The following is a 19,302-nucleotide window of genomic DNA, read 5'->3' as shown; positions in this document are numbered from 1 at the left end:
TCACTGGCTCAGGATAAAAAATCCCCGCCATCTCTATCTGCGGAGCGCGGGAAACCAAAACAGGCTCCGCCCTTCCTGCATTAGCCCCGCCTCCCTCTCAAATCCCGTCCCTCCACAGGCCCCGCCCCCTACGCACGCCGCCTCTGCATCATACTCCGCCCCCGCGTTCAGCCCCGCCCCTCACGTACGACCCGCCCCTTCCCGGGATCCGCTAGACTTGTTGCTTGACGTTCTGCTCAGGAACCCCAACCTGCGGACATGGCGAACCAGGTATTGAAAGGCGCGATGGGCCGGAGCAGAGGAAGGGAACGCTCGGGGGGTGCGCTGCCGCCAGCCCGGGAAGCCGAGCGCAGCCGCAGCGAGGGCGGGAAGGCTTTGTTTCGGTCCTGCGCTTGGAGAGCAACTTTGCTTTTTGCTCTGCTCGGCCAGAAGCCTGTTGGGAAAAGGCCGGCGGCCTTCACGCAGGCTCACGCTTGCAGGATGGCGGAGCTGGAGCACTGACCGTGACTACCAAGCAAAGTCAGACTGTTCCTTGGGCCTTCGCTTTCCGTGTGCAGCACCGTGTACCTGTTTCTTTAAATCGCATCTTACTATCAAGTCCATTTCCAATAAACCCAGTGACTTGCAACCTTTATTCTGTCAACGTATTTCATAAGCATCAACCTTCTCATTAGGCTTGTGTCTGGGGTAAGGAAAGGCAGTACTGAGTGGAATCGCTTTGGTAGCTCATTACTTTAGATGCACGATAAAAAAAAATTGTGTAATGAATTTTAAACTTTCCAGGAGCCACATTAAAAAAAACACATAAAATTAATTCTAATTACCATTACCTAATAGTTACAGCACTGTTTCAACATGTTATCAGTATTTTTAAATTGAGGTATTTTTTTTACTCTTCTAAGCTTTCAAAATTTACATTTGTAGCCGATCTCAGTTCACACTGACCTTTTCTTGTGTTCAGTAGCCACACATGGCAAATGGCTAATGTGTTAGCTAGCACAGTTACAATAGACGATTGTGATATTTTTACATATCCCTCATTTAGATATTTCTTAGGATCCTTTCCACTGGGCAGTTTTGCATTAAAGTGGTGTTTTATAAGCTGTCCAAAGGAAAATATTATTAGGATATATGATAATAAACTTGTGGGTCCTTGAATTACTAGCCTAGCTTACTGATAGGACCTGGGTGGGATTTTGTTGTTCTTAGCTTGGCTTGCCTTTTGTTGTGTTGGGGATCTGATCCAGGGCCTTGTGCATTCCAGGCAAGTGCTCTACCATTGATCTGTATCCCTAGCTTGGCTCCTGTATCCTGTAGTCTTTATTTTGTCCTCCCATTTTTGTTTGTGTAGATAAAGTCTCACTATGCAGCTCTTGCTGGACCAGAACTTTCTGTATGCGGGCCTTAAATTCACGGAGATCCTCCTGCCTCCACCTCCCAAGTACTGAGATTAAAGTATGCACTTCCACACCCAACAGGACCTGTATCTTAATCTGTTCTCAATTAAATCCTTTTTTTTTTAATTTTTTTTGTGTGTGTATGTGTGCATGCGCGCCTGTGTTTGTGTGTACCACATGCATGCAGAAGCTTGTGGAAGTCAGAAAAAAACACAGGTCCTCTGGAACAGGAGTTTCATCTAGTTGTGATGTAGATGCAGAATCTGGAGTCCTCTGCAAGAGCACCAAGTGCCATCTCTTCAGCCTTTCAAATATATGTGTGCATGTGTGCATGTAGTGGTTTTTCCAGGGAAGGTTTAAGATGGGATCTATGTAGCCCTGCCTGTCCTGCAACTTGAAATGTAGACCAGACTGGCCTCAAACTCTTAGAGATCCACCTGCCTCTTAGGTGCTGGACTAAAGGTTTGCATCACTATCCCTGGTCCTTCAATTATATATTTATATATTTTTAAGTATATTACTTATGTGAAACCATTTCACACAGAGGTATACGTTTTCTGTGAACATGTTCGCTTCATTTAGTTTTGTGTGTGCCTAAGTGTGTAGTGTGTGTGTTTATGCATGTTCACATGTGGGTAAGGGAAGGGCTGAGGCTGACATCAGGAGTCTTCTTCTGTCGCTCTCCACCATATATGCTGAATCAGGGTCTTTCTCTTGAACCCCGAGCTCACCAGCATAGGTAGTCTAGCCAGCCAGCTTGCTCTGAGGATTCCCTAGCTGCCATCTGAGTGCTGGAATTACAGACAGGCCACCGCATCCATGTATGCTGTGGAGCTGAGCTCTGGTCCTCATGCCTGCACAGCAGGGCCTTTACCCACGGAGCCATCTCCCCGCCCTGGTACACTCTGGTGTTAGCAATCATTAGTATCTGAGTTGCCTGTCGAGGAATTATTAATTTAGGGAGATTAAACTGTTTACCGCCTTTTCCCCCACTTCAGGTGATCAGATGCAAGGCTGCAGTCGCCTGGGAGGCTGGAAAACCTCTCTCCATAGAGGAAGTCCAAGTAGCACCTCCCAAGGCTCACGAAGTTCGAATTAAGGTAATGTTACAGCAAGGCTCTGTGGGAAGAAGCATGCAGTTAGTCTCGGGATAGAGGAGTAGGCCTGAGGGCTGCAGAGGATAAACCCAAAGGGTGGTGTCCAGGAGGAGGCATTGGAAGCCTTCCAGCCATGGAATCACACAGCCCTCTCACCTGCCCTCCCTAGAAGCAGCCCTCTGGGGCTGAGAAGCCAAGCCTCTGGATTAGTGGACTACAACGATATAACTTTTTATGATTTGGGTTTAAGGCAGCTTTATATGATCCTCTCCTCCCTGCTAATCCCATAACTCACAGTGTGGTGCATTAAGTCAAAGAATAGACTCGATCTTCAGGTTTGCTTCCAGAAAACTGGGGAAAGGTTCTTGATTGATTAGAGCAATAAACAAAGTTCTCTTGCCCAGAGAGCATTAAAGTGCCCCTGGCTGACAAGGCCAGGGTTCAGTGGGTTCATTAGTCCCTTGCCCCTTTCCCTTCACTGTGGCTAAGAAAAGAAGTTACCCCTGGAGAGAGGCAGAAGACAGCATTCCCCAGAGACCTTTGACTTCTTGACATAAAACTTCGTTTTACCCTCTGCTCTGTACTGGTTTTGGGTAAAAAGTGAATGCTTTAAAGTCAGAACCATTACATGTGTTCTGATCCATAACATTCTGGAAAAATGTTCCTCTTCAAGGAAAAGAGCCACGGGTCTCTTGCATTGCCCCCAGACACACCATGCACTGCCTGTGCCCCAAGGTTCACAGAAAGATCTGATTGAGAAGCACAAAGCCTAACGCTTTTCAAGGTCCTTTTCAGCCAAGTCTAAGACTCTGAAATCTCATACTTTGTGTATTTCTGTTCGTGTTCAGAAGTTAAGCTGGTGGGGCTGGAGAGATGGCTCAGAGGTTAAGAGCATTGCCTGCTCTTCCAAAGGTCCTGAGTTCAATTCCCAGCAACCACATAGTGGCTCATAACCATCTGTAATGGGGTCTGGTGCCCTCTTCTGGCCTGCAGGCATACACACAGACAGAATATTGTATACATAATAAATAAATAAATATTAAAAAAAAAAAGAAGTTAAGCTGGTGGGTGCTTTGCCAGTAAAGAAAGCAGTTTGTCCTAGATAAACGAAGATGAATAGTGTGGACACGGTGAACTTTCGTCCCCCAGGAAGCTGGTGACGTACAGAAAAGGATGGGGTACAGAGGACGGAAGCAGAAAAGCATAAATACGAACAAGATTTTTCCTTTAATTGATTTTTTTTCTTTAATGTATATGTTGATGTACCTCTGTGAATTTCTGTGTGCCAAGCGCATGCAGGAACCTGAGGAGACCAGAGGGCGTTGGAGCCCAGGGGAGCTGCAGGTAGTTGTGAGCCGCCTAATGTGGGTGCTGAACCCACAAACCGGATCATCTGCAAGAGCGGCATGCACTCTTAGTCACTGAGCCATCTTTTCACCGCGCCCCCTACCTTGTTTGAGTAGAAACTGTATGCCGGCCAAAAGACTCCATTCCACTGAAAGCTCTGAGTTTGGCGGAGACCAGACAGGCAGGTACCTCTCAGAAATAATGTCTTCTTAGGAATTACATTCCAAGTTAGGAAGCCGGCAGTGGAATGGCCCCCGCTGTTTGGATTCTCTTTATCACGGAAGGCACAGTGCTGGTGAAGCCACCAGCTTTACCTCTGCTTGCTCACATCAAAAGGGAAAATGGCTCTGTCGCACCTTCCTGCATATTAACGCACCACCATGCTCATTAGTACCAAGAAGTCTGCCAAGTCTAAGAATTGTAAACGTGCTAATTCTAGGGAAGTACAGTTATAAAGGAAATGTAGCTAAAAATCTACAAAGCGTGCTGTCTACAGCTGCATGTGCACACTTAGATGCCTTTTACTTAGATGCCTTTTCTCTTGACGTCCTGGTAGATCATCGCCACCGCCATTTGCCACACCGATGCCTATACCCTGAGTGGAGCTGATCCTGAGGGGTGTTTCCCAGTGATCTTGGGACATGAAGGCGCTGGGATTGTGGAAAGCGTTGGTGAAGGGGTCACTAAGGTGAAGGCAGGTAAGGAAGGCGTCTGATCCACTCATCTTGATTTTGGCTCGTTTCTGGGACGTTACTGATTAACCGTCTCTGTTTCTGAGCAGGCATCACCTACGGAAGTTGTCAGTTAATTTCAATTATCTTGGAAGCACAAGTATTTGGATTCATTTTTTTTTTCTTCTTTGATTTTGCAGACTGCTTTTCATTTGAAACTTTTTATTTGAAACTGCCTTAAGTACATTACCAAAAGCAATTTTGGCAAGTTAAGCAAGAATTTATAGGGATGTGTCAATGAATTGGTGGTTTTGAAATATATCGACCTCTTAAACCTCCAACTATTGAGAGTTTCGTTTAGATCAAAAACTTTGAAACTTACCTTTCTGTGCGTGGCTGGTTAGTGTCTGAACTATGCTCTTTAGATGACGTTTCTAGCCTTGAGGCCGTTTCTTTGCAGGCTTGCGTCAGCTGACGGGATCAAGGAAACTGCTGTGTTCACCTAGAGCCAGCCGCACAGTCAGGATAATACTGTCACATTTGTTTCCTAGGTGACACTGTCATCCCGCTTTACATCCCACAGTGTGGAGAATGCAAATTTTGTCTGAATCCTAAAACAAACCTTTGCCAGAAGATAAGGTTAGTGTCTTTTTAAAAATATATATAGCTCTTTCAAAAAAAAAGCTAATGCGTGTGCATGTACTATGTGTCTGCCTGTTGCACATGCAGGGGTCGCAGCAGGACGTCAAAGAGCTCACACCCCACCTTCACCTTCCTCCCTGTTAAATGGCAAGCTTTTCTTGGGGAGATATAACACATACGTGTCTACTTACCCCACATAGGGAGCCCACAACAGACCAAACTACAGATACCACCGAAGTCCAGCTTGGTGAACCATGAGTTGTATTGGGGTTTTTTACAAGGCTATGGGTGAGGGATCACTTACGGGAGCAGAAATACTCAAGATAGCTGCATTCCCAAAGCCCCTCCCAGCACAGGTGACAGCTCACAAAGGCTGCGAACCTGGAGCACACTGCACAGCCTGCAGGTTAGAGGCTGTCCTGTCCACGTGCCCCAGTTGGTCTGTACCTCTCCCAGGCAGCTGCTCTGGTCTGAGAATCTTTGAAGCGTGGCTCTCTTGTCTGAAGGGGACCCTTGCTCTGGCAAGAAGGGGCATAGTGAATCTGGTTAGTTTCAAGGACTTCCTCAAGCTATTTTGACTTGTATACCTTCCTACTTAAGGAGCTTCCTTGCAGAATGAAATGTTTCAGTTTAAGAGGAAACTGTTAGTACAGCTTCCCTACCCCTTTCCTTTGAGACAGGGTCTCTTACACTGAAGCTCTCCAGTTCAGCTGTGCTGGCTGGCCACAGCTCCTGGGTCTGCCTGGCTCCTCCCCAAATCTACCCACCCCACCCACATCCGCACTAGGGTTACAGCATACAGGTCAGGCCTGGTATTTCACATGGATTCTGCACTTTGAACTCAGATCTGCGTGCTTCCACAGTAAGTGCTTTAACTGCTGGGCCATCTCCCCTGCCATCTATTCTTATTATCTGTCTTACAATAACAGATCTTATTAGCGGTAAGAATGGTGCTACAGAGATGGCTCAGTGATCAAAGCTCTTGTACTAGCTGCTCTTCCAGAGGACCCAGGTTTGATTCCTGACACCTACATGGTGGCTCACAACCATCTAACTCCAGTTCCAGGGGAACTGATGCCCTCTTCTGACCTTGGGGCACTAGTCACACACATGGTGTATGTACATACCTACATACATACATACATGCAAACACACACATGCAAAACACCCATACACACAAAAAAATAATAAATCACAGCAAGTATTTGTGTAGTGACTTATTCAGCGCCTGTTGCTCAACACTTAGGAAATGGAGACAGGAGGTCACAAGAGTCACCTGTGGGGGTGGGTGGGTCAGAGTTTTCTGAATACATTCTCTTTCTGTAAAAGGTAAATTTGCAAGCAAAGACATATATTTTTAAAGTGAAATAAAGCCCTTTTTATGAGCTGCTTTATGGCCTATTGAGTCAGAGTAATAAAAGCTACCTCAGGAGGGTTGTGTGAAGCCCAAAGGAGATAACAAACCCCTTGACACAGAAAGGGTAGTTCTGTTGTGAGGTGGAGCACACCACTTGAGGACCCTTTAAGACTGGTTAGATCTTGTTTTCTTTGTTGCCTCTTTTGTTTTTCTAGACAGGGTTTCTCTGTATAGCCCTGACTGTCCTGGAACTCACTCTGTAGACCAGGCTAGCCTTAAACTCATAGAGATCCACCTGCCTCCGCATGATTAAATGCATGTGCCACCATGCCTGGCATTTGTTGCCTTTTTTATTGGGGTAGAACACACATTAATACAGTAGTCATGGTACACGGTACACGAATTGTGCAGCCCAGTGAGTGTTTACATGCGTACATACGGCCTGGGTAAACCCTTCTCCCAGCACAGGAAGCGATCCCTACCAGCACCCATCTGTTGCTCCTTGTGTCCTTAGACCAATACCTGACTCCTGTAGAGGTCACACTGTCCTGGCAGCTTTCCTGTAGACCTTGGTGTATTTGAATCAAGAGGCATGTGCTTTCGCATTTCCTGTGTGTGTCTCTGCGCGGTGTCCAAGATCCTACAAGCCTGTCTGCTTTTGTGTTGTTCTGTCGTGCTCCACTCCAGATAGCAGTGCGTGTTCACTTGCCTGCTGTTGGTGGACACTAGGTCATACCAGGGAGGGCTGTTGAAATTAGTGCTACATTCTTACCTGTTTTGTGTTGGGAGGAGTCCTGCGGTTTGCCTGGCTAAGATGTGAGAAGTACACACACAGCTTTCCAATGTGAATGGAAGAGTTTATACTCCTACAACAATGTATAGAAGACCTCTTTTCTAATTCCTGTATTTATTCATGTATATATTTCAGAATATTTATCTTAGTATCAGGTGATTGTGTTTATTAGAAATGATAAATGTTGGGGCTGAGACAATGGCTCAGTTGGGAAAATTCAGATCCCCTGAAACCACATCAAAGCCAGCTGCAGTATTGTGCAAACCACATCAAAGCAGTTGCACAATTGTGTAATCCCAGCATGCTTTTAGGGAGATGTAGTAGTAGGAGGGCCACTTGTTTGTTTCCAGCTGCTCAGCCCTGAAATAATCACACAGAAACTGTATTAATTAAATCACTTCTTGGCCCATTAGCTCTAGCTTCTTATTGGCTAATTCTTAACATCTTAATTTAACCCATTTCTATTAATCTGTGTATCACCACATGGCTGTGGCTTACAGGGTAAAGTTCCAGCATCTGTCTCCAGTGGGGCTACATGGCTTCTCTCTGACTCCGCCTTCTTTCTCCCAGCATTCAGTATAGTATTCCCCACCTAACTCTATCAGGCCAAGCCAGTTTCTTTATTCATTAACCCATAAAGGCAACACATGTACAGAAGGACTTCCTATACAGGGAGATAAAAGGAGACATGATAGTCATTAGATCAACTCGCCCATTTAACACAGTAGCTAAGAGACCCTGTCTCAAAGAGGGTGGAAAGACTAAGAGCAACGACAGGGTTGTCCTCCTCTGACCTACACACACACTGAACCCTCACACCATTGGTCACAGTGTTAATGCTTTTCTTGCCATACATTCAGATTTTTGTAGCAGTAATCTACAAGAAAGATGCTGCTGCTGCTCTACACTGTAGTGGGGCACCAGAAGCCATGCTTCATCCAGCGGCTAAGCAAGTGCTAGTTCCTGTCTCCTGTAAGATAGCGGAGTTTGGGAGTTGTTTGGGGGGTCATTTTGCTTGTTTGGTTTTCCCCTTAGTGGTAGTCAATCACAGTCAAAGAGAAAGGCCAGATGTGGTAGTGCACATCTTCAATCTCGGCACTGAAGGTAGAGGCAGGTGGATCTCTGAGTTTTTGAACACCCTGGTCTACAGAGCACCCCTCAGGGTCAACCAGGGTTAGATAGAGAAGTCCTTTCTCAAAAAAAGGTGGGGTAGAACTCAGATCCTTGAGAAATGTTACCCTGTTGAAGCCCCATGGAGAGGCCTCTGTTTTTCACTAGATGAGTTGGATAATTGTTTTGGAGTGTCTTGTATAAATTCTTATGAAGCTTTATTTGCTTCTGAGTGTTTATGAAATTTAAAAATAACATCACGGAAGTTGAACCTGTTAAAACCGGTAGTGCAACTTAACTGAGATAGGACATAGGCGGACACGGATCCCACAGGACCCCGAAGCTGAGGACGATCACGGTCTTTGTAGGTTTATCTAGTTGGAATGTATCAGAATGGTGGTTCTCAACCTCTGGGTCACTACCCCCTTGAGGAGTCAAATGACCCTTTCATAGTAGTTACACATCAGATATCCTGAATATTAGGTATTTATATTACAATTCATAACAGCAAAATTACAGTTATGAAGTAGCAGCAAAGTAATTTTATGGTTGGGGGTCACCACAACATTAAAGGGTCACACACAGCATTTAGGAAGGTTGACAACCACTGCATTAAAAGTTATGGGGTTTTGCCCTAGTATACCTTTCTGAGTCATTTGCTGGTCATTATTTTTAAACTGATTTTTTTTTCTATAGAGTTAAGGAAATGATTCTACCCTTCTCTTTTCATTTTTCTCTTCCTTCTCTCTAGAGTCACTCAGGGGAAAGGATTAATGCCAGATGGCACTAGCAGATTTACCTGCAAAGGAAAGTCTATTTTTCATTTCATGGGAACCAGCACATTTTCTGAATACACAGTTGTGGCTGACATCTCTGTTGCTAAAATTGACCCTTCAGCACCTTTGGATAAAGTCTGCCTTCTCGGGTGTGGCATTTCAACCGGCTATGGTGCTGCTGTGAACACTGCCAAGGTAAGAGACTGGACTGGGCTTCGGCTTCTGCCTGAATTCAGAGAGACATTGCTGAAACAGCGGCTGTCTTTTGATGTAGGTGGAGCCTGGTTCTACCTGTGCCATCTTTGGCCTGGGAGGAGTTGGATTGGCAGTGATCATGGGCTGTAAAGTGGCTGGCGCATCCCGGATCATTGGTATCGACATCAATAAAGATAAATTCGCTAAGGCCAAAGAATTTGGAGCCTCTGAATGTATTAACCCCCAGGATTTCAGTAAACCCATCCAGGAAGTACTCATTGAGATGACCGACGGGGGAGCAGACTACTCTTTTGAGTGCATCGGCAACGTGAAGGTCATGGTGAGTATGCATGCCTCTGCCTTTTGTGCTTACAATACTTCTTTAAAGTGCAGTTTCCTGAAGATCAAAGATTGTTTTATTTTGGAAGGAACAGCTTTGATAGGAATTAATTCTAAAGAAAGCAAAGGATGGTAATAGCTTCTTGAACTACTTGGAACTATTTGAGTGGGAAATGATAGAATTTCGGAAAGGGGAAAGATGAACGAAAAAAATATTTCTTTGCCTTTTGAGTGTATGTTAACTGCTTATCTCATGAAATGAGAAGCTAAATAGTATGGAGAGCATGAGCTTTGGAATTGGATATGCACACACATCCTGACATGGTGACCTGAGCAGAGGATGCAGATTCTCACAGACACGATTAACATTAAATAGTGAATTTCTTACAGTTACTTTTGACACCTTCTTGCGCTATTTTTTTTTAGATTTATGTGTATGAATGTTTTGCCTGTTAGTATGTATGCATACGACATGTATGTTCGCAAAGTCAGAAGAGAGCATTGGATCCTCAAGAAGTGGCGTTGTGGATGGTTGTGAGCCACCTTGTGGGTGCTGGGATCTGAAACCTGGTCCTCGTTAAGAGCAGAGCGTGCTCTTAACCACTGAGCTATCTCTCCAGCCCTAAAATCTTTTTGAGTTTGGGTTTACGTTTATTTTTAAACTGATACCTAAAAGCATAAAGCTTGCACGTTGGTGGATCACCAGGCAATGATCAATCCTTTGTGTACTGTTTACGTCTGCCTAAATGGGGGAAACTATCAAGACTGTCTAGCTGTGTTAAGTACGAATAGCAGCTGGCAGACACTCGGGCTGTGATGCAGCAAACATGAGGCTGCACCATTCTTGTTTGGGCCAGAGGCCCCCAGTTCTCCCTGACCCGTCTCATCGTTCTCTCCCATGCTCTCAGGAAGTGGGTTTATGAGGAGAAAGTCACTCTTAGGAAGCTGAGCTTTAACTTGATGAGGCCTTTGCGTGTGTCTTGGCGTGGCTCCATTCAAGTTGTTTGCCTTTTTGTTGTTGGGTTTTTAGGGGTTTCTTATAATTTTACAAATGATCTGTGATCTGCATCTACACTCTGCTGTTCTCTGCTGTGCAGAAGTCTCTTTTATTTGCTCCGCTCAATCTGTTTTTTTTCACTTCCTATGTTGTTGATCTTACCCAAAAAAATGTTCCCTGTCCCAGTGTCTGAGTATTTCCCTTATGTTTTCCTGTAGTAGTGTGAAAGTCTCAGGTCTTTTTATAGTTGGGTTTTATAACTCATGCGAGAGAAGCAGTCTAGATTCACTTTTTTTTCTAGGTGGATATAGGATAGAAATTTTTAAAAGAAAGCAATAGCTTTCAATTTGTTTAATTTTCTTATAGTTAGGTTAATTTTTAAAGGTACTTGTTAAAATTAAACAGTAAAATTAAAATTACTAAACATTAAGTTTGAGAACTTGTTGCCATTTTGTAAAATGTGTCACCCCTTCCCCCACTAGAGGTTTCTGGGGAAAAGGGCAGTGTTGGTGCAGCTTATGGACACCTGTGATTGTGTCTTTGCTCTTGCAGAGGGCAGCCCTCGAGGGGGTGCACAAAGGCTGGGGAGTCAGTGTGGTGGTTGGCGTAGCTGCTTCAGGTGAAGAAATCGCCACTCGCCCATTCCAGCTGGTGACAGGACGCACGTGGAAAGGCACTGCCTTTGGAGGTAACGCAGTAGACAAGTAGATTTTCTCTCTTGTTTCCATTGGCATAATTTAAATCTCAGTCTCATTTCGTATGTTAACACAAATCATCTGGTTGTAGTTCTTTCTTGATTGTTTCATGGGAGACCTGAAGAGACTTTCAAAGTCCGTGTTGGGGAGGCATTCAGCTTCTTCTTAAGTAAAGAGAGCCAAACAATACAGGACTTTAAAGAGCAAGAGCCAGGTGTAGGGGTACAGCCTTTAATTACAACACTTAGGAGGCAGGGGCAGGTGGAAGGCCAGCATGGTGTACACAGTGAAACCCAGTCTTTAAAAAAAAAGGGGGAGGGGAGAACAACAAGAAAGAAATGAGAGAGAGAACAAGAATTAATGAGAAAGGTTGAAGGCAGGCTGGGTAAACTGCCCAGGGTTTCTTGTGTGAATTTAGGTGTCATTTTAATACTTAGAGAATGCAGCCTCACTTAATATAGTCAGACTTCTTTCTGAATAACACTAGTTTTAGTAGTACCCAAACATGATCCTAAACTAAAATAGTGACAAAAGTTTTTAGCAAAATTAAAAGCTATCAAACCGATGATCTTTTTCCCCTGGTGTAGTCATAGGAGGGATTTAGTCATTTGGCATTATCTAACTATGGGTAGAAGGTTGGGTAAAGTCTTTTTGTGGTGCTCAGCTGGAGAGAAATATCAAAACCTGTCTCACAGCCCAACTGTTGTGAATGAATGACTTCCATCGTTCTTACAGGCTTTCAAAAAAACTCAACGGACAATCCTATCCTACCATCCTTATTAGGGGGAAAATATCCCAGGCATTTTGAATGCTGTTTAAGAGAATGTGTTGCGATCCCATACCATGTATTATATCAACTTTTTTGAAACCCAGAATAAAACCCTTGGAAACTATGCTAAAATGAGGGCATGAACAAAATTTTCTTCGTTAAGATTATATGTTTACCTTAGAAGGTGATTCTAATATCTGGAACTCTTTATTTAACTGGCATGTGCTCCTGGGGTTCACCATATTCCAGGAGCTGATTTGAAAGGACCTTTGAAGCCAGAGTAGCTAGGCAAGTACTCTCCAGCAGAATTATAAACTATTTGTTTTTGAGGCAGGATGACCTTCCTGCCTCGGCCTCCACTGTGGCTGGTTTTTCAGGCCTGTATCATGGTCATGTTTGGGTACTACTAAAACTAGTGTTTAGTAGCCCTAAAATAGGAAAGGAACAATTAACTCTTTAAGTGTTTACTTTTTCACAGCTAAGGATGTGTCTGACTCTTCCTCTGTTCCACAGCAGTTCTAAAAAGGTTCCGTTCATCTTGAATCCACATAACCCCTGAACTGTCTGGGCGTCACCCAGGAGAGGAACGTGATTAAATACACTGCAGAAACTTGTTGCAGAAACTTATCCTTAAGAATGTGGTTTCTTTTAGGATGGAAGAGTGTAGAGAGTGTCCCAAAGCTGGTGTCTGAATATATGTCAAAAAAGATAAAAGTTGACGAATTTGTAACTGACACTCTAACCTTCGACCAAATCAACAAAGGCTTCGACCTGATGCACTCGGGGAAAAGGTGAGCTTTCAGTTCAGCTGACAGTGAAAGTGGGAGGCACGAGCAGAACAAACAGAATGTCAGTGTTCCTTCATGGCTCAGAGGGAGCAGGTGCCTGCTGTCAAGCCCAGTGACATGAGTTCAGTCCCCATGACCCACGTGATAGAAGAGAACTGATCTCCACACACATGCCAGGGTGCACACATATACATACACATAGAGTAAATAAATTAATGTGATTATAAATAAATGTGATTTCTTTTTTAGTTCATCTTTCAAATTTTATTATTCTTGCTCTGTCTCACAGCATTCGAACCGTTCTAAAGATGTAAGTTCAGAAAAGAACACTGTCCTTCCTGTACTTTTTCCTGGGATCAGAAGAGAATAGACTGACAGATCTGCTTCAGAAACTACTAGGAGTGCGTGTAATCATGTCTAGAATCAAGGACAAGGCAACTAATCAATCACAAGTCAGTTTTCTGAACTCTCCACGTAAATAATTGCTGCTCAAGAAATATTTTAACATAATAAAAATACTTTCTGCATTTGTGAGTAAATTGAACGTTTTGTCGTCTCTCTTTAGGCTGCCCGGTATGCAGTCTAGAAACAATGCTAACCCAAAAGAAAGGCTAATTTTTAATTCATCCCCATAGATTTAGTTAACAAACCAAGATTAGAATATCCTTTGTCTGCAAATACCGATTAGAAACACACACTACCAAGCAGTCAGTAAACTTGTTAGTTTAGGCAGCTAGTTCAGTGATACATCCTTGAACTGTGTTAACAACCAAGTGGCCAGGTGAGGTCAGCCCTGCCTGCTCATAGGGCTGCTTTTGGTAGAATTATGAGAACAGAACAGTGCAGTGTGCTCTGTCAGCTGCACATGTGGTAAATACCACAAGTCAAGGGCATGCTCCACAGGATCACCTCCTGCCTAAATGTCTACTCAGCTACTCCCATAGCCCAAAATGAGGCCATGCCGTGAAGGCTGCAGAATGCTCAGAAGCAAGACCTGTCATCTCACTTAGGGCTCAAGTATTGATTTGAGTCCACCTAGCTACCGATAATGCAAATTCGTTTCAGTCACACTGTCCTGTAAGCTGTTACTAAGCTGTGATGTCAGTGCAAGCGGGTGTAATCTCTCCCCTAGCCACATAGTTCAAATCAGATCCCTGGTATCCTGGTCGTGGGCGTCTCTCAAAACACCATAGTACAAATGTGCTTACCAGTTTAGTACAAAGAAGATGCAGACAAGTATCTTTGGCTTGTTCTGGGGATTGGGTGGGGAATGTGGAACAAGAGTAACAGGGCTGAGAGCCTCAAGAAAACATCCAAGTTAAAGCTTTACCCATCTTTTAAAAGCTGTACATAGGGATTTCTCAACTGTCTTAACATAAGTTTCTTTCAGTAGATGGCCATTAACAGATGCTCAACTGGTCAACATGCAGAGAATAACTGGATTGCTAACCCTAAATGAGATGTATATACTTCACACCCCTCCAAGGCTCAGAGACTGTGGAAGATGGGGTAGAAAGATTATTTCAGGCCAACTTTTTCAGACACAATCTAGAAGCTGCACATATGAACTCACAGAAATTTGTGACACCATGCACAAGACAGATCAAGCCAGACGGAGTCCCAGCTTGAAGACAAGCAAGTGAGCACAAAATTCCATCCCTAGCCAAGGAGCTCTTACGGCATGACCCCTGCGCTCACATTCTAGGCCAGGCCTCCACTCTTAGCAGTTGAGCAACACAAATTGAACTCAATGAGTTTAAAGTGGAAGAAAACACAAAGTTGGGGGAAGCAGGAAGATGAAGGTGGATCTGGGTGGGAGGAGAGTGGTTACCAAAATACATTGTATCAAATTCTCAATTCAAAAAAAAAAAAGTTATTTAAATAAGACTCTAGCCTGGAGGTGGTGGCATGCGCCCTTATCCCATCAGACGAGGGCAGATGTCTTTAGTCAGAACAAGTTCTAAGACAGCCAAGGCTACACAGAAAGCCCGTCTCCAACCTGCCCCTGCAAAAAATAAACAAAAAACTATGAGCCAATAGTGATATTGCTAAGGGCAGAGCAGTGGACTGTCAGCGAATAAATGCTGAGGGTTGATACATCTGAGAAGTGCTTCTCTATAAAATGTTCATGTAAATGAAATACTAGATTTGGGAAATCCAAATTGCAGATCAAATGCAAGCAAATAGTGGATTCAGGCAAGGATATCAATGAATGCTAAAGTCATTGTGTGAACATACTATCCATAGTCTCCAAGTAACTTCCGATCTACTTGTTTAAAAAAGAGTAAAATAGGAACGGGGAACAGACACGGCGTGATCGAGCACTGGAATACTCTGACAATTCATATGGGCTGTAATGAACACAGCGTGACATCCACAAAGCCTTCTGTCACAATATTTCTCCTGAGCATATCCTCATGAGAACGAAGACTTTTATATGCAACTGTCACAATTTTTCAAGTGTTAATTTCCTACAATACTCTAAAGAGCAGGGAAGTTATTCCAGAACAAATTACTGGCCCATGACACGGTGGGGTGCTCAGAAGAAACTTGGGGGAAACTGAGTCTGTATACACATTTATTATGCACCAATGTTAGAAACTGTTGGCATAACAATTACATTACAGTCATGTAGACTCCTTTGCTGGGGTGCAGGTACTTACTGGGAATTAAACTGCCAAGCCTCGTGTGCTAATCCAACAGTCTATCAACCAATAATATTCTTGGAACAAGCATCCTTGGAGAAATACAAGCTGAAGTATAATACCCTTTTCTTTTGTACAAAGTCCTGGGTTCAATCCCAGGACCAGCTCAGGGTAAGGAAGCAAAGGTGGTAACATTTGTACAGATGGGGATAGGGAACTACCACTTCACTATACTTCCAACTTTCCTATAAAATTTTCAAAGCATTCTGTAAGGTGTGTTATGTGTAAGTACACACCTTCACTGAGACTAAAGAAAAAGGAGTCCCTCTCCACCACTCTGCCCTGTTCCTTCAAGGCAGCATCTCATTGAACCTGGAGCTCCTGGTTTCTAGCTATGCTGGCAGTGGCCATCTCTCTAGTCCAAGAATTAAAATTTAAAAGAGATCATTTACATATATCATGGGTGTGTATCTACCTTTGCAGAACATTCTGTTGTCAATTTCAACCAAACCAGAAGTGATTTAGAAATCAGCAACAATAGCAATTCCTCAGCCTTTTTGTCTGTAATTTAAAATACATGGGAGACAAGTATTATACACACTGCTGAAGGGTTTCTAAACTATTTATCCACAAAAATACAAAACAAAGAAATGTGATCATCTATTGTCAACATAACTGGATTTGGAGTCACCTAGGAGGCACACTTATGGGAGGGTCTGGAGTGTTTCCACCATGCTGAACGTAAATGGCAACATCATGTGGGCTAATGTCCTGAATACAAAGAGGAAACGGAGAAAGCCAGTCAAGCACCAGCATAATCTCATCTACTTCCTGAGGACACGAGGTTGATGCTCTACTGTGACGCCATTCTTCCAGGATGCACATGTCCCTTTAAACTATAAGCCCAAATAAATCTTCCCTTGGGTTGCTTCTGTTGGGAATTGTCAGCGACAAAAAAAGGCACTGATACCAAGGGCAAACATGTTTTCTTCTTTTAAATTGTAGCTACAGGAAATGCAAGACGGACAGGATAAAGAACGGTCATCGTACAAGTTAAACTGTGTGTTGCAGTAGAGGAGAATACATGCCTACTATACACAAGGCCACCAGTCCAATCCCCGCGCAGACCAAAAAGGCTAATACATTAACTGTGGGTGTACAAAGTAGATGTTTTGTAAACTAAACCTATTAACTGGAAATATCATAATTAGACTAGAGCCCACATTGTTTTTCTTTAAAAAAAAAAAAAAAAAAAGCAAACCAAGGAAAGCACTCCTACAAGCATGTCTAATCTTTGCACAAACTACACCAAGGTTCCGTTCCTGAAGCTTTATTTTCTAATGATATAAACTTAACACCACCCCACTTACTAATCCTACTGTCAGAATACAAACTGCTCTAAATATACCATATTCTTAACATTAAAAGCTCTCACAATACAGCTACATCTCAAATGGTGCTGCCACGCTCCTGGATTAAACAACATGCAATTATGGTACAATATTGTACCTGAAAAGGTGTGTATGCTCCAATGGCCATGAGTTTAGTTTGGATGAAATTAGTCTCATCCCATCAATTCCCTCTGAAACAAATGCAACTACAGTAAGTGGGATAATCGTTCAAACTTTTAATCTCCCTTTACATATTATATTAACATTCATATTACAAAGCATTCCATTCACAAATATTACAGTTTGATTAAAAACTTTAAACACACACACACCCCCAGAAGTCTACACCAGATTCAATCACTTTACTAAATCATTAAAGTCATGAAAACATTATCATTCTCTTAAAGCAATAAGGTCTGAGGCACTCTGGAAAAGACGATGTCTTAAAGTATGTGTCACTGGTATCAAATTATATTACAATAAAGTCATGAGATAGCCAGGAATCAAGGATACTCTCATGACAGCTTTACGATCTGGTGTGTCCCCATCTACAGAGTGAGGTACATTGCAACACAGGACAGCAGCATGCATGCCCATGGCACTTAAGAGGCCTTTCTCACTGCTGCCGGTTACTAAAGGCTAAACTCTGCGGACACCTGGAGACATTGGAATTCTCCCCCATCATCTGCCTGCCACAGGACAACTGTCACTCTTCTCTGAGTACTTCGGAGGGAAACCTCAGCAAAAAAGGGTTCTGAAGAAAAGGGGTTTCTGACCTCTCACTGGCAGACGGGTCTGAGACAGCGGTGTACTGTGAAATGACGCTGCAGCGCAGCTATTTCCCCACGCCAGACCTTACACTCGGACAACCTCCCAAGTGAGCCTTCCCATCCACTCACTGAGTCCACACTGCAGGAAGTCTTTCCTACACACATGCAACAGTAAATAATTAGCATGAGGGTGAGCGGAGTCCAATTCCCAACCAGGAATTAAGCACTAACAAATTATGGATCCACTTATGACAGCAGATATCCTGTCAAAGCAGAATCAACCCAGACCAAAGGTCAGTGTTCAATAATTTTGTATATGGAATTTAAAATGTATGCATATATATTTCCATATATATCAATATATAATTAAAAATCTGGAGCAATATGTTGCTAGTTTCACGATTTCTCATCTCCAACACTCTCCTGGGAAGCAGCTCGTCTGTGGCAGTGATAAAGCAATGGGAAGCAGATCAGGGTCAAAGAAGACAGAGTACAGAGAACTGAGGGGTGAGGCTAGGGACCGAAGGAAGCAAGCAATGTTTCCTTTATTCTTCTCAGCTCTTTCAGACCCCAAAAAAACTCTGAGGATACACACCAAATGCTGCAGTCCCTCCTCAGCCACAGTCAAAACAAACCGAGGGATTTCTAAAAGGCTCTTCATTTCTGTACTTTCAATAAAAACACAGTACAAGATGGTGTTCAGACATTAGGCATCTTGGGAGGATTAAAACTGGGACATGAAATGAGGCCGAGAGCTATCAAGTCTCCGGGTAAGAATTTCACAGCCAGTGTCCGTGACCAGCAGGGTGTGCTCAAACTGGGCGGATCGCTTCCCATCCCTCGTCACTGCAGTCCAGCCATCTGGCCAGGTTTCATCCTGCCATCCACCTTAAACAAGCAAAAACAGTTGCTTAGTTTTGTCATTCACATCGCTCACAGTCTCCAGGTTAGTATGCATCAAGAAAGGAAATAGCCTATGGTGGCGCACACCTTTAATCCCAGCACCTGGGAAGCAGGAGCAGGCAGATCTCTGAATGAGGTCAGCCTGATCTACAGAGTGAGTTCCACGACTGTCAAAGCTGCACAGAGAAACTGTCTCAAAAAGCAGAGAGGAAAGAGGAGTTGAGCCCCATCGAGATCCACCTCAACTCTGTTTCCGGTAAAGCCTTTCCATCTCCTCCCATGCGCAGCTCTCACTAACCAAGTAACCATGTCCAGTTTTCCTCAGTGGAGCAAATTGACCATTTTTCCATTTCTCAAATCAAGGTGACATTTCCAAAATAAAGACATCAGACTTGCTTCCAGCAAACACATGGAAACTCCTCCCGGGAGAACTGAGCAGAAACTTGAACTGGCGACTGTGCAGACAGACTAAGGGAGTCAACTACCTCAGTGTGCACAGTGAGCACGAGTTCCCGCACTGCCACAGCATGTCACTCCAACGTGACTGCAAAAGGCTGGGGACAGATTATAGTATGAAGTCCTTATAACCAGAGAAAGGAGCAAAGAGAAACAGGGTTTTT

General features: G+C 43.7%; 2 protein-coding genes across 2 annotated transcripts in view; one reads left to right on the top strand and one right to left on the bottom strand.

Annotated features, from left to right (window-relative positions):
* The first annotated feature begins 138 nt into the window (after nucleotides 1-138).
* LOC126488347 (alcohol dehydrogenase class-3-like) lies at nucleotides 139-13,517 on the top strand. Its single transcript, XM_050121769.1, has 9 exons — nucleotides 139-270; nucleotides 2,396-2,497; nucleotides 4,398-4,539; nucleotides 5,064-5,151; nucleotides 9,166-9,385; nucleotides 9,465-9,725; nucleotides 11,274-11,409; nucleotides 12,838-12,976; nucleotides 13,263-13,517. Exons 1-9 carry the CDS (start codon nucleotides 259-261, stop codon nucleotides 13,285-13,287), a joined length of 1,125 nt encoding a protein of 374 aa, XP_049977726.1. The 5' UTR covers nucleotides 139-258; the 3' UTR covers nucleotides 13,288-13,517.
* A 3,713-nt stretch (nucleotides 13,518-17,230) lies between these two features.
* Nucleotides 17,231-19,302, bottom strand: part of Metap1 (methionyl aminopeptidase 1) — a 28,611-nt gene continuing 26,539 nt past the window's right edge. The window contains exon 11 of the mRNA XM_050121761.1: nucleotides 17,231-18,667. Within this exon, the coding sequence (XP_049977718.1) occupies nucleotides 18,504-18,667 (164 nt within the window). The 3' untranslated portion in view covers nucleotides 17,231-18,503. The remainder of the gene's footprint in view (nucleotides 18,668-19,302) is intronic.

This window comes from Alexandromys fortis, unplaced genomic scaffold, assembly GCF_014885135.2.
Source record: "Alexandromys fortis isolate MF-2015 unplaced genomic scaffold, M_Fortis_MF-2015_v1.1 scaffold_196, whole genome shotgun sequence".
Taxonomy (NCBI): Eukaryota; Metazoa; Chordata; class Mammalia; order Rodentia; family Cricetidae; genus Alexandromys; species Alexandromys fortis.
This window is presented reverse-complemented; position numbering and strand designations above follow the sequence as displayed.

What these genes read in the sequence shown, in the direction of transcription:
- LOC126488347 (XM_050121769.1), top strand. An exon ending in CTGCTGTGAACACTGCCAAG is followed by an intron (nt 9,386 to 9,464) that starts GTAAGAGACTGG and finishes CTTTTGATGTAG; the next exon opens with GTGGAGCCTGGTTCTACCTG. An exon ending in TCGGCAACGTGAAGGTCATG is followed by an intron (nt 9,726 to 11,273) that starts GTGAGTATGCAT and finishes TTGCTCTTGCAG; the next exon opens with AGGGCAGCCCTCGAGGGGGT.